This window comes from Bos grunniens, chromosome 1 (assembly GCF_055505025.1).
Source record: "Bos grunniens cultivar Pamir isolate PY7600 chromosome 1, Bosgru_T2T1.0, whole genome shotgun sequence".
In the NCBI taxonomy this organism is placed as follows: Eukaryota; Metazoa; Chordata; class Mammalia; order Artiodactyla; family Bovidae; genus Bos; species Bos grunniens.
In genome coordinates, this window is record NC_141165.1 from 85,017,197 (window position 1) to 85,031,940 (window position 14,744).

The following is a 14,744-nucleotide window of genomic DNA, read 5'->3' on the forward strand; positions in this document are numbered from 1 at the left end:
TTCCTTTTTCAACCATTGTGTGAATTCATAATAGCAAGATAATAAGTCTCCCTTTTTGGTATTTGAACCTTTCAGAGAGGCTGCTTATTTCAATAAATTTTAAGTGAAACTGACAGCCTCAAGTAAAACAAAATGAGAAAATTTAGAGAATTTGGGAACATATTTTGGGGAAAGAAAGGCCACTACTATAAGAACTGCCTGGGAAACTACAGCCAGCGTTAATGTAATTCTGCTATATCACTCCTATCTTTTCTTTAATAACTTAGCTTTCTCCAATATTAAGTCTATAATGATTTAACAGATCTACAGTTTCCTATAATAGTCTCCATAGTATCAATAAACCCTCCAGTGAGGAAGTGAAGCTAGGTACAGAGAAAATACATTTCTCTCTTTTGGTTTTTTGTTTTGTTTTAGTCTGGCAGGGGTCAGGGAGGGGTGATATATATGGCAAGAATTCTCAGTGGGAACTCTGGAGTTCAAGATAGTCAAGGGAGCTCCTCTTTGTAACTGAATGAAATTCAGTAGTGTAAATGGAACTGTCTTTATTTAGTTAACAGAGAACCAACAATCATGGGCTTCATTCAGAATAGAAAGAAAAAGTGATTCATACAACATATGTTTGAGACTTCCTACATAACGGTAAAGGGTAGGTGACAACCACATTCCTAGATTTCAAGTGTAATGAACAACTCTGATCCAAGACGAAAATCAAAGACCTCAAGGTTCTTTAACAGGTCATATTAATTTGTATTCAAACATTCCAAAACAAATCTTTTTACCTCAAAATAGAGTACTCTTGTGAAAAATTCTTTTTAAAAAATAATCACAAAAAGGTCCCCTAAGTATCAGTGCACAAAGGCAATGCAACTGCAAGTTACTAACATCGATGCAATTGCATTCCCTGCTTATAATCCCCTAATTCTTGAGGTAGTAGTAAAATTGCCCATTGCTAACCAATCCAACTCTCACTCCAGTACTGTACTGAGAGTTAAAGAACCCAGTTCAGAAAAGTCACTGATATTCTATTCCTACTGGCCAGGAAGTAAAACAAAAGTAGCTAAGCACACAGGTTTAGAGACAGAATTCTTGGTTTCAAATTCCAGCTCCACCATTTACTAGTTTCTACAATTATCTGTAGCTTGCCTTCCTTATAAAATGGGGCTGTAATAATAAAACCTTCCTCATAGTCTTGAGGTGGGAACCAAGTATTTTCATATATGTAACATGCTTCATACATTTAATGTGCTTAGAAAAGTAAATGGCTTCTAGTAAATAACCAAGTTTAAATTTCACACCTACACAGGAAATTCTATGTTAAAACCCTGTATAAGTAATAAAATGTATGGGAAATAATCATGTGAAAACACTTACAAGGTCACTATATCAGCATTGGCTGCTTCCACAGCTATACTCAAAGGGTCCTTCCCTTCTTCATCAGTGGCATGTTGATTGGCACCTCTTTTTAGAAATAAACATACCTGCCTGATATTGCCAATTAAAAAAAAATTAGTATTCACCTTAAAAAATAAAAAGCACTATTTAAAGATATAACATCTTCCTTAGGAAATTCTTGATTCATTCTACAAAGATTTATTTTATTAACTATTGACTCTGATAATAAAAATCTACCATGATCAACATTTTATAACTCTCAGGTATTTTCACATTTAATCTGGCAATACATAGTATAGTGGGATGTATAAATTATGGCCCCTACCCTCAAAGAATATTATAAAAAGGTATACACAGATACCTATAAACTTAAATAAAAAGCACTCGAGGTCATTATCGAGGAAAAGAAGGAAGCCAAGGCAATGTTAACATCATAAAATATTAACGCTAATACAATAGCAACAAATGGGAAGTAATCTTGCTGCTGTACTCCTCACAAACACTCATAACTTCAAGAAACTGACAAAAATGAAAAAATGATAAACTGAGTCCATGAAGTAAAATGGGAATAATCATGATTAAAAAGAAGATAAAAAGGATGAGTTAAATCTAAGCTTTTATAAAGAAGAGTTTTTATGATAAAGTTATTGAACTGAATCTTCTTGCTAACAGAGAGAAAGAAAACAAGCTAGGATGAAAACAGAAGACTAGTTATAAATAAACATTAAAAAAGGACAGCTTCTTGCCTGTCCAAGTAATAAAAACTGCAGATCCTGAGGTATTTTATTAAAAATAAAGTGACCTTTATTATAAATATATATATAAGGCCAAATTTTGAGTTTATTTGTACCCTCTAGTAGAAAGCCCATTGTATGGCTTTATTGTTCTGTGCATCTAAATACTGGTCCAGAAATCACAACATCAATAGCACAAAATAAGAATTAACCACCTTGTAGGAAAGCTAAAATTTACAAAGTTACAAAATTTCCCCCAAATGTGTGTCCTATGTACATAATGTATAAATACAGAAATACTGTATGTATGTATTTATATACATAAATACATACCAACACATTAAGTTGTCTTTTAAAACTGCCACAATTTCAGTGACAGTTTTAAATTCTAAGAGATCTATATAAATAACTAGTAAAGTTCAAAGTAAGTCTGTCAGGAGGCAACGCTTCTGTGTCAGGTCAACATGGCGGGCCGGCCAGCTGTTTCACCATCAATCGGGTGGCTGGAGGGTATTCGAAAATGGTATTACAACGCTGCTGGGTTCAATAAACTGGGCTTAATGTGAGATGACACAATATATGAGAACCTTTATAATGACAGAGTGTTTCGCATTAAGAGAGCACTGGACCTCAGCATGAGGCAGCAGATCCTGCCTAAAGAGCAGTGGACAAAATATGAGGAGGATAAATTCTACCTTGAACCATATCTGAAAGAGGTTATTCGGGAAAGAAAAGAGAGAAGAATGGGCAAAGAAATAATTCAGTAGTCTAAATCTATGGATACAGCTGTTCTCAAGTATTTTTATGAAGTTGGTTAAACCTGAAATGTACAATGTAGAACTATTTTGGCTGTAAATGTATTACTTTAAATAAATATTATAATTATTGTTGAAAAAAAAACTAAGTCTGTCAATTTTCTTATTGACAAACAACAGTATTATTGTTACTTATTGAAAAGTAACAATATTTTTTCCTGAAATTTTTTTAAATTTCAAGTTCTACCATGACAATGTAAGTCACAGAAAGTATCACCTTACAAACTGCGTAACGATCTTAACCAAAGAGCAAAAGATTATTTCAAATTAATTTTTTCAAATAAAATCTACTTAAATATATAAGCACAATAGTTTACCCCGTGTGCCCCAAGACGGTGGCATGGTGCAATGGTCCCCGTCCCTGCACATCTCTTTGGTTCACATTAGCACCATTCTGTAGGAGAAACTCGCATGTAACCAAAGAGCCCTTAGAAGGAAAAAAGAAGACAACAATGGGCAAAAAGTGAATGACTATATATTTCTATTAAAAACAGAGTATTTACTTTAATAGCCAAAAAGAGAAAATGCCCCCCAGCAAAAGCACAGAAATGATAAATTATATTATTTTCTTCCCAAGAACTACTTCTAACTGGGATTCTATTTGCAGTCTGCAATCTAGCAAAACCCACTACTTTCATTACTAGAATTCCCTTCCATGAAGAAAAAAATTGAACTTACACAAAGCGATATTCAGAAATAACTACTAGCTGCTGCTTCTATTTTCCAACCCACCTCTTAAAGCAAACTATAATGTAAAGTTATGCTCAAAATGAATTATGATTTTTTATGTTCTATTACCACTGAAAACCTGAATTTACAAATTCATACCCCTAATACAGCCTGAATAAGTGGTGTTGCTTTGTTTTCCTCGGAATTAGACCAGTTCACATCTGCACCGTGAGCCAAAGCCTCAGCCATTTTAGGAAGATTTTTTTCATATGAAGCCCTATAAAGCTGGAGTCCTGGATTAAGATGTTTTGAGTCAAGAAACACAGAAGAATCTTGCCTTTCTGCCTCTGAAAAACAAACACAAATAAATAAAAATGAGCCCTTGGCAGGGAGGGAGAGAATGGGAAGTCATTGCTTCTTATTCTTTGTAAGGTTAAGAATTCTGGGGATAGATGGTGGCAATGGCAGCACAAAGTGTGAACGACTTAATGCCACTGAGCTGTGCACCTGAAAATGGTTAAGATGGTAAATGTTTATGTTATATGTAACTTACCACAGCTTTTTAAAAAATCAAACTCTTACTTGTATCACAGTATGAAATTGTGATGTAAGATTTTCACAAAGGTACCTTATTTCCTATAGACTAATCACTCCCCACAGCCTTCTTCTCTTTTAAATACATTGACTAGTACATCAGCTCTCTGTGATCTTGCCAGTGTCTGACATGTAGGTAGATTACTCTGTATTAGACTACAATTAGGTATCTGACTATAAGCCTGGACTTAGGGACTCAGAAGACACAGTAACAACCTCGAAAGAATTTCACTACTAGACCAAACCTCACTTTATTCCTGGGATGGTCCAACACCAGCACAATTTGCAGTACAAGCAGTTCAAATAACATAAAGAATGCTTTCTATCGAGTATTCTGCAAAATCAAAGCCGCTGAAATCATAAAGGAGAGAAACAGGAGGAAAGTACAAGTTAGAAGAAAAACCTAATTGGGGGCGATGGCAGGGGTGGGCATCCCTAATTGTGGGATGGGGGGTGGATTTGCTGATCTCTTTCTCCTGACAAGACAAGACAGCCAGGGACTTTCCTCTTACAAGGAGGGTAAGAATCCACCTGCCAATGCAGGGGACAGGGGTACGATTCCTGGTCTGGGAAGATTCCACATGCCGAGAAGTACACATGCCCGTGTGCCCCAACTACTGAGCCTGTGCTCTAGAGCCCACAAATTGCAACTACTAAAGTCCAAGAGGCTAGATCTAGAGCCTGTGCTTTGCAACAAGAGAAGCCACTGCACTGAGAAGCCTGCACACCTCAATTAGACAGCAGGCCCTACTCACCGCAACTAGAAGAAAGCCCGCGCAAAGAAAGCAATGAAGACCCAGTGCAGCCAAAAATAAATATGTATAATTATATATGTAAAAAGACAGTCCCCCAAAAGATAACAGATAATAAGACATACAGTTCACATGCATTAAAAATTACCTTTAGTTATTGACAAGTTACTTTCAGCACGTCATGAGGCTTAGAAAAATACACAGCTAGGACAGAACTTCCAAATATGAAAAGAAATAGCTGCTTTCTCATTCAGCAGTATTAACTTCCCCTTGCTAAGTGCTAAGTTGCTTCAGTCGTGTCCGACTCTGTGCGACCCCATAGACGGCAGCCCACCAGGCTCCCCCGTCCCTGGGATTCTCCAGGCAAGAACACTGGAGTGGGCTGCCATTTCCTTCTCCAGTGCATGAAAGTGAAAAGTGAAAGTGAAGTCGCTCAGTTGTGTCCGACTCTTAGCGACCCCATGGACTGCAGCCTAACAGGCTCCTCCGTCCATGGGATTTTCCAAGCAAGAGTACTGGAGTGGGGTGCCATTGCCTTCTCCAATGCATGAAAGTGAAAAGTGAAAGGGAAGTCGCTCAGTTGTGTCCGACTCTTAGCGACTCCATGGACTGCAGCCCACCAGGGTCCTCCATTCATGGGATTTTCCAGGCAAGAGTACTGCAGTGGGGTGCCATTGCCTTCTCCGAACTTCCCCTTAGTACCTTCTAAAAGATTAACCACTTCCTTTAGAAACTATTCAATCAGACTTGGCATTTCACATTTCACATGCATTTTCCAGCAAACAATATCATTTAACACTGAATTTCACCAAACTCACCAGGTTCATATAAACTATTGGCTGACACTGTGGAGGGTAAAGATTCTCTTCCATCATCAGAGCTCTGCTGGATTCCACTGTCATTACTTTTGACTGTTTTAAAGAAAAACCAGCTAGAGATTAAAGTTTTGAACCATTAAGAAAAAAGTCCCACAAACAACGAGATTTTAAAATGAACTCTGAAACATCAACATGAACTCAGCCACCACCAGAATAAACTTTTCACAATTTTAATTCTTTGGTACACTTCACTTATCAAAATATGAATCAGTCATGAAGCCTAGAAATAAACTTATTTTCAGAGTCGTAACATATCTCATTCTCATTACCCCAGAATGTGTCAGGGATAGTAAAGCATTAATTTATCGTATGACGGTAAGCAATGTGCAATCTGAGACAATGGGTAACATCTAGAGAAATGGCCACACCACACAATGACCAATGGCACAGACTTGGAATGCTCCACAAGAGTAGTACTTACTACTACGTAGTTTTGAAGAAGTATCAAAGTAGGAGAAGAGTGAATCTAGCTCATCAGGACAGAAGAGAGACTCCCGCCTGGCCTCGTCGCTATTTACAGCAACCACTGGGGACATGCAAGTTAGCAAAGCACAAAGCAGGCCGTAAGAAGGGAAGAGGGCAGGAAAAAACGTTATTGGGAAAATTTTAGGAGGAAGAAACAGGAAGGATATTAGGTGGTTAATCAGATATTTAGGGCTTTTTGCATGATAAATCTGTAATTCCCATCTCCCCTTGGATTTTAAGCAGTTTTATTCCCTAGGATAGATACATTACAGTTGGCCCTTAAACAACACAGGTTTAAATTACGTGGTCCACCTATACACAGATTTTTTTTTTCAGTACAAAATACTACAGTACCACATGATCTGGGATTGGTAGAACTCATGGATGCGGAACCAGTGATACAGAGGAACTACAGAGCAGATACGGAGGCAGCACATACATGGAGGGCCAACTAAAAATCACGTGTGAATTTTCAACTGAGTGGAGAGTTGGTACCCCAACCCCTGAGTTTTTCAAGGGTCAACTGTATGTAGGAATGTGAATTACCAGGAGACTGTTTAACTATTTTAAAGACAAAGAAATCCAATTTTTCCTTAGGATATATAGAAGAAGATGTGCTTTCAGCATTTAAAAAATCTACAACAGCTACTAATTCAGAAATTAAGCAAGTGACTTATACAAACAACAAATAAAGTGTAATACCTGAACTCTGAGGAGATGCTCTAATTTGTTCACTTGGCCCAAGTTTAGAAATGCTCAGCCTCTTTTCTTCACAACTTTTGGAGACAATCTTTTTTTCCTGCTCAGGAGGTGATGATGACATAGAGTATTTATCCACAAATTTCCTCTCCACATATTTTGCTCTGATATACGCCTCTTTCTCCTGTCTGGTTGGTATATATAAAAACATCATGATGTTCTGCTTAATCTCTTAGCATGGCCAACAGTGAAAAGAAGTCATTACATACTGAATTTTTCAAAGAAAGTCACTAAACATAATACTAGTTAAAAAGTTTTATGTATTTCCAACATTCTGCAACATGTTTTCCTTCCAAATATTTAATGAACTATGATTTCATGTTTAAATGAATATAAATAATCAACCAACTGAAAAGTCACAGTATTAACATAGCATTCTTAGTCTCTTAATTTCTATGCTCATTCATTTCTACACATATTCCCTGTTGCTTTTTAAAGAATGAAAACTACCAAAACATGATTAAATTTATAGAAATTAACTTCAATTCTATTTTTACTCCAATAAATAATGTCACACACTGAATTACCACTAGTCATGACCGTAAGTTTTCATAAGACAACTACTTTAACGCAACACAGCATTTTTAACTTAAAGGGGACCCAAAAAAGTATCACACTTAGAATTTTTGATTTATGATACAACTACAAAACTTGTCAAGTTTCTTCTATACCTTTTCCTACTTACATCTTTCTAAAATGCCTAAATCTTTGGCTAAAATAGGATATCTCAAGGTCTGAGATAACTCAAACCACAGTTTTGCACAAAAATAAGAATCTGATTTAAACGGTATTGGTTTAGAGAGCAATACCTTTTTAAAATTATCATAAAGATATAGTCAAATATAGGATTATGGCAAAGTTTTAATATTTAATATAAAGAAACATAAAGATTAAAAATAACATGAACAACAAAACTAATTATCCACATTGAAGGCACTCTTTGCCACTTCATTCAATAAGTCTCCATGAACAGGACTGGAAGTAAAACTTAAAACACAGCAATTAAGTAAGTACTCTCCCTTACCAGAAGTCACCCTTTTCAACGGTAATCCTTCAATATAAAAATGCGATGTAGGAAATACGTAATTAACAATTATTTGCTAAACAAAGTCAAAAATGCAAAAATTATTCATTGTAGGTATAGAAACTTGACCCTTGGAGACATTAATGAACAGATTATCTCTTTTTAAAGGCCTGCAACTAGTAGAACTTTGTCTACTTTACTTGCTAGTAAGAGGTTTTATATTCCTTTGCAGAGCCTTAATTTTTAAGCTTCTCTCTCATCTAGAGATTATAATTTATTATCTGACTATCAAATACAATCTAATTAACAAACCCAAGAAAGAAACAGCCACATTTTAACCAAAGCAGTAATGATCTCTCTGAACCACTGTTTCAATATTACATATCAATTAAAGGGAAATAAAATAACAGCTATATTCAAGATGGGGGGATGCAGTAACATTTTAACACAACTGAAACAGTACCTTTGTCCTGGATGTGGTTTCTTTATTCCCATTTTTTCCAAATTAGCTTCATAAACTCTATTTATAACATCATTCCCCAACTCACACATAAGCTGTTTGGCAGAGAGACAGAAAATAAGCTATAATTTCCTAAAATATACTATATTAATCCTTAAGCAAATACTTAATTCTTTGCAAGTTCTGAAAATGCATATATCACAATGATGCTGAAAGTTAAACAAAATGAAATGAGGACTGAGAGCATTATCAGCATTTTTCCATTTTTCACCAGAATACCTCCCTTAGATTACTACTCTTTAAGACAGGGTTTCTCCTCACACATCTTCTGCCAGACTTCTATCCCTCCACTGTGGTTAGCACAAGGCTATATACCCACAACATTAGCTAAGTTAATCAAAAAAAAGAAGCCTAAGTCCAGATAGGTTAAGCTTTAAACAACTCAGAACTGAAGTAAACTATTTTCTCCTTGGGCTTCCCTGGTGGCTCAGACAGTTAAAAATCTGCCTGAAATGCAGGCGACCCGGGTTCAATTCCTGGGTAGGGAAGATCTCCTGGAGAAGGAAATGGCAACCCACTCCAGGACTCTTGCCTAGAGAATACCATGGAGAGAGGAGCCTGGCAGGCTACAGCCCATGGGGTTGCAAAGATTTGGACATAAATGAATGACTAACACACACACATTTTCTCCTTAGATTTTATTTACATTTCTAAATATTGCTTTAGTATTTTTTTATAAGTATCAGACAGCTGTGTTTCAACCAAAATTTCTAAAATGAATCCACTGAGTTCATATCTACCCACAGTTGACGCAGAAGTTAGATTTCTAGCTCCCACCTCCCCCTTACTCCTTCTTTGATTTCATATGAATTTATACAATCTATACAAATAGGGCTCTATCATATGAGCCAACTTATCACTTCCATTTAGAGGTTTACACAGTAATTCCACAAAGAAAACTTTTTTACTTTACATAATTGAAAGGATTATGTGTTTATCTATGGATTGAAATAAAAACACAAATGCATTAAGAAACACAATTTTCAGACAAATAAATGTAGAATACACTACATCCTTTAAGCTACCATTTTTAACAATAGGTAAACTAAACAGTGGGAATTAAAATGGCTACATTATTAATCAGTATAAATTTTGAAAGTCTTGGGCTTCCTGGTAGTTCAGATGGTAAAGAATCCGCCTGCAGTGTAGGAGGCCCCATTTCGATTCCTGGGTTGGGAATATCTGGAGAAGGGATAGGCTACCCATTTCAGTATTCTTAGGCTTCCCTGGTGGCTCAGCTGATAAAGAATCTACCTGCAATGCGAGAGACGTGGGTTCAATCCTGGGTCGGGTAGATCCCCTGGAAAAGGGTAAAGCTACCCACTCTAGTATTCCGGCCTGGAGAATTCCATGGACTGTATAGTCCATGGGGTCGCAAAGAGCTGGACATGACGGGGCAACTTTTACTTTCACTTATCAAAAACCCAGTGATGATCTAAAATTATTTATGGCACTTTCATCGGTATGAATCCTTACACAGGGAAAAAGGATGTCTTAATTTGATGACTACTACCCCTGACATATGTAAATTTTCAAATGTGCCTATGCTAAAATAATGCCATAATAACATGATATACCCTGTTATGCAGCTCACTCTGACAATATCTCATATTCTTAATAAAAAATTATATAATTACAAAATATTAAAATTAAGGCACAGAATCTAATTTTTGAGAAAACATAAAAATGCAAGGGTGCTAGTCTCCTTAAAAAAGTGAACTGACATACAATTAGGAGTGCTACTTAAGCTTAGCAACTTAAAAAAAACAGTAAGAAAACACCAGATTTGCCAAAATAACATCAGATATATTCCAATACAATTTAATTCACTGTTGGCATTGAGAAACTCATACATTTGCAAATCCAGATTCTAAAATATTGACTTTTGGGGATTCCCTGGTGGTCCAGTGGTTAGGACTCTGCCCTTCCACTGCAGAGGGCACAGGTTTGATTGCTCGTTGGGGAACTAAGATCCTGCATAGCCAAGTGGCAAAAGAATAAATAAATTTAAAAAATCTTGACTTTTATGTGAAAACATAAAATATTTTAAAGCAAATATTTATTTTACCTTTAAAAGTTCAGGCTCCCAAGTATCCAAAGTTAAAGATCGTACTTTTGAGAAATGAACTCCAAGACTCCTAAGTCAGAAAAAGAAAAGACTGCATCAATATATAAAACTTTCAAATCTCTATTTGCACATTATGCAAGTGATTTTTCTATCTTAATGTGACACAGTCTCTAATATAGCCCTCAACACATATATACATATGGATAGATCTTCTGGTTAATGGTGAATCAAAGTCCTCGAAATCACTTCACAAACCAGAATTTTATCCACTTCATAAAAGGTACAAAGACACAAACTGGCAGCGAAATTAGGCAGGAGGGAAAGTCCTCTAACCCCTGGGAAAGAAACATGTACGTGTGTTTAACCAAAAGAAGCCTCTCACCCCAGGGGGCCTACTCACCGATGAATCCCAGAACACTCAATACACAGGGTGATGCCCAGGTTGATGCTGGCCCACCGTGGGTCTGCCAGACCACAGTCACAACAGCTGGCATTCCCAGGTATACACTGGACTCGCTGCAATGCACTTTCTCCTTTTAATAGCTTATCTTTTGACTCATTTCCAGAATCCAGGCTCCCTGTGGATGGAGACGATTTCTTATCCAGCTTCTAAAAGAATTAAGATTTAAAAAAACAAAAAAGGATTGTAATACTACATTGCACACTACATGCTCCAAACAAAAGCTGCCAATCAACAATCTGAAGGCCTATTATGGGCCTAAGAAGGACACTGTTCTAAACACTGGGGGTTCAAGAATGAAAACATACAGGATCTGCCATCAATTGGCCTTTAGTCTTATACAGAAAAACACATTAATAAAAAATAACTTGACACAATGATTGTATGTACAAGATAAAAGGCAAAGAGAAAGAGGAACAGGAATTTAGCATGCAGGATGAGAGACAGAGAGAGTATGCATGAGACTATTAAGACTCAAGAAGAAAATAAATACTATTTTATACCAAGTTTTTCCAAGGTATTCAATGAACTGCAAGCAAGTTGTTTCAATTACTGCAGTGAATTACTGAAAATGGTATGGCCTTTTACTAAAGAACAGATCAACTGCATAATTATAATTACAGAGTGAACCAACAATATAACCCACAATGTCTAAAAGCTCATGAGAAACCAGGAGAAAAGCAAAAGGTGGCAGATAAGCAAAAAACTAACTTTTTAAGTGCCCAGCAAAGACTATACCAATAATGACCAAGTACAAAAACAGAGTTTGAGGATCCTATGCAAATAAATATATGGCCTAAAAAGTCTTTTGGTTTAAAAACATTTCAACTTTAATAAGCCAGTATTTTAGAACAGAATTCACACAAATATAATCTTGCCCTTCTTGAAAACTCGATACTGGATGCTTGGGGCTGGTGCTCTGGGACGACCCAGAGGGATGGTATGGGGAGGGAGGAGGGAGGAGGGTTCAGGATGGGGAACACATGTATACCTGTGGTGGATTCATTTTGATATATGGCAAAACCAATACAATATTGTAAAGTTAAAAAAAAAAATAGCCATTAAGTGTGGCTAGGCAAAGAAAGTGTGGGGATATGGAATTACAGAGAGGACTGAGCTGGGTGAGGAGCATACCCTCAGATGAGAGTGACCCCATGCAGGTTGCTGGTTCCCAAGCAGGGGAAGAAGGATTTCTGCGTAGGGAGACAGTCCAACAAAGGAAACGAGAGCCTGAAGACAGAGAGGAACCACCAAGTGGTAGCACCACCTGGTGTGAGGTGTTAGTCTGGCAGGTGGGAAATGGCAGCAGAGCAAGCATACTGGTCACAGCAGGGGGACTGAGCATATGAGCAAAGCTGCTAACAATAAAGGAAGTCAGATTTCTTACTTCAGAGAAAGGAGTTATTTATATGAAAAGGGAGAAAGTTAGAACAAACCCTGTTGTATTACATTAGGACTGGAGATGACAATAGGTGCCCTAATGGTTTTAATATAAATAGATTTATAAAGCGGTAAAGATGTAAAATAATATATACACATGTATATTCCTTTATTTTGCTTTCTAAAAACTGTTCTCTACCCAAAAGAACTAGTGTACTTTGAAGAAATTGCTGATTTCAAGGCTGGTGCAGAGAAAGTACAAAAAGATGAACTCAGGACATCTCATCATGCTAGAAGGTAGGGAAGAACTTCAAGACTGTTGGGGAAATGTCAAAAGGATACAGAATCCAGGGCTGCACTAGAGAAACGAGTCAATCTGAGCAACAAAACAAATAATGATAGTAATGAATCATAATACATTGATTAAAACAGGGCTGTATCCTCATATAATTAAATTTAAAAATTAAAGTTTGAATAGGAAAGAATATTTACATAGTCTCAAAGTACATACACCCAATACATACAAAATACTATTACAAAGACAGTATTTTCAGTAGAGATGTCTAGCATGCACTACCTTAATCAAGTGATCAAAGTTAACATCACCAAAAATGGGACAAATCAAAATCTCAGGCCACCTGAGAAGATGCAGTGAGAAGAACACAGCATAATTTATATAATACTCCTACCAACAATGCACAACTTTGTAAGTAAACATTTCAACAATGGGGGATATTCTATAAAAGTTGCAATCTTCGATACAATCAAGGTCAAGAAGGTCCAAGTAAAATTGAGGGACTATTACCAAAACTGAAGGAAACTGAAGAATCATGACAACTAAAAGAAACCTGTGCTTCTAGACTAGATCTTTTTGCTGTAAAGAACACTACTGGGACAACTATTAAAACTTGACATTTGAGAATTAAATGGTAGTACTGTACCAATGCTCATTTCTTGATTATGATTATACAGGAGAAATGTCCTAGTTGTGAGAAGAACTCACTAAACTAATAATGGGTGGTATACCATATGTTAGCTGCTTACTCTGAAATAGTTCAGGGGAAAAATAATTTGCATTACTTGGAACCTCTCTGTAAGTTACAGATTACTTTAAATTTTAAAAAAAGAAATAAAACCTATGTTACTAAAACATATTTGATAATGTGAATTAGCTTGTAAGCAATTACACAGAAAAAGGATGTCAATGCACAAATCACGCTGGTTCACTCTCAGTATTCCTCTAATGCTTTTGCACCAAATTAGAGAAGCTGAAAGCAAAGTACGGTAACACAGAACCTGGGCTGGACACCTCAAGGAATACAGGACTGCAAATGACACCCACCCTTCACTCTCCTTGGCTCATTTTGGCCACGTGCTATGACTTGAAAGTGTTTACTACACCATTCTCTCTGATATTTATGCGTTCTGCACATGTCACCAAAGCCTCAGCCCTTCTGTACCCTTCCTTTAAGCTATCTTCACCAATTTTTAAAGGTAAGCCCTACCTGTCCTCTATACTATAGTGTTTATTTATTAGGAATTCAACTGTGCTAATATTTTTATTGAGATTTTAAAGTTCCTAAAATTATTCAAGTTACAAACTTAGGTAGATTTTAGGTTGGCCCTATCTCTATTTTTCCTGTAATCCCTACTATTCCTGGTGTACAATTCTGCTAACACAGGCATTTCAGCAATCCACGAGCTTCCTCATCAATATGATCTGGATACACATCTAAATTTGTTCCTTCTCACAACTCCGCTAAAAACTAGAGAAATTTTTCAAGGCATCACATGAGTCCTTATTGGACAAAGGTGTGATAATTTGAATGTGAAAAAAGAGTAATTACCACAATTAATTGGGACCCATTATGTTTTTAAAAATCTGGGAGTTTATAATGATATCCCCCATAACATTTATCTGTCCCCACTTCAGGTAGCTAATAAATCAACCAAATGTGGTAATTAAAAGCAAAAATTTAAGCATCTCTTATTAAACTAACTAAATAGCTCCACTGATAAAGAAAACCTGTATTTCACATAAGAATGCAAGTTAATAAATGGATATGGGAAAAGAATTAGAAAATCATCATTCCCAATTCCCAATACAATTACAAACTCAGCTACAAAACTAGTAAATGAATGGTTGATGGGGACGAGACTTTATAGGGTTAAAGTAAGACAAAGTAGATTTGTTATACAAAGCAATGAAGTATTAATAGACTGGGAACAAGAAA

General features: G+C 36.4%; 1 protein-coding gene and 1 pseudogene across 4 annotated transcripts in view; one reads left to right on the forward strand and one right to left on the reverse strand.

Moving 5' to 3' along the window:
- ACAP2 (ArfGAP with coiled-coil, ankyrin repeat and PH domains 2) overlaps positions 1-14,744 on the reverse strand; it is a 176,261-nt gene that overhangs the window by 11,485 nt on the left and 150,032 nt on the right. For 2 of the 4 annotated variants that reach the window (XM_086399275.1, XM_086399265.1), the window contains 9 exons: positions 11,071-11,279; positions 10,671-10,740; positions 8,546-8,637; positions 7,002-7,186; positions 6,256-6,360; positions 5,775-5,867; positions 3,770-3,957; positions 3,259-3,368; positions 1,372-1,482 (listed from right to left, as the gene is read on the reverse strand). In XM_086399275.1, the coding sequence (XP_086255401.1) occupies positions 1,372-1,482; positions 3,259-3,368; positions 3,770-3,957; positions 5,775-5,867; positions 6,256-6,360; positions 7,002-7,186; positions 8,546-8,637; positions 10,671-10,740; positions 11,071-11,279 (1,163 nt within the window). The remainder of the gene's footprint in view (positions 1-1,371; positions 1,483-3,258; positions 3,369-3,769; positions 3,958-5,774; positions 5,868-6,255; positions 6,361-7,001; positions 7,187-8,545; positions 8,638-10,670; positions 10,741-11,070; positions 11,280-14,744) is intronic. The other 2 variants (XM_086399294.1, XM_086399284.1) reach the window with 1 other exon arrangement.
- Positions 2,591-2,885, forward strand: LOC147379796 (cytochrome b-c1 complex subunit 7 pseudogene; annotated as a pseudogene).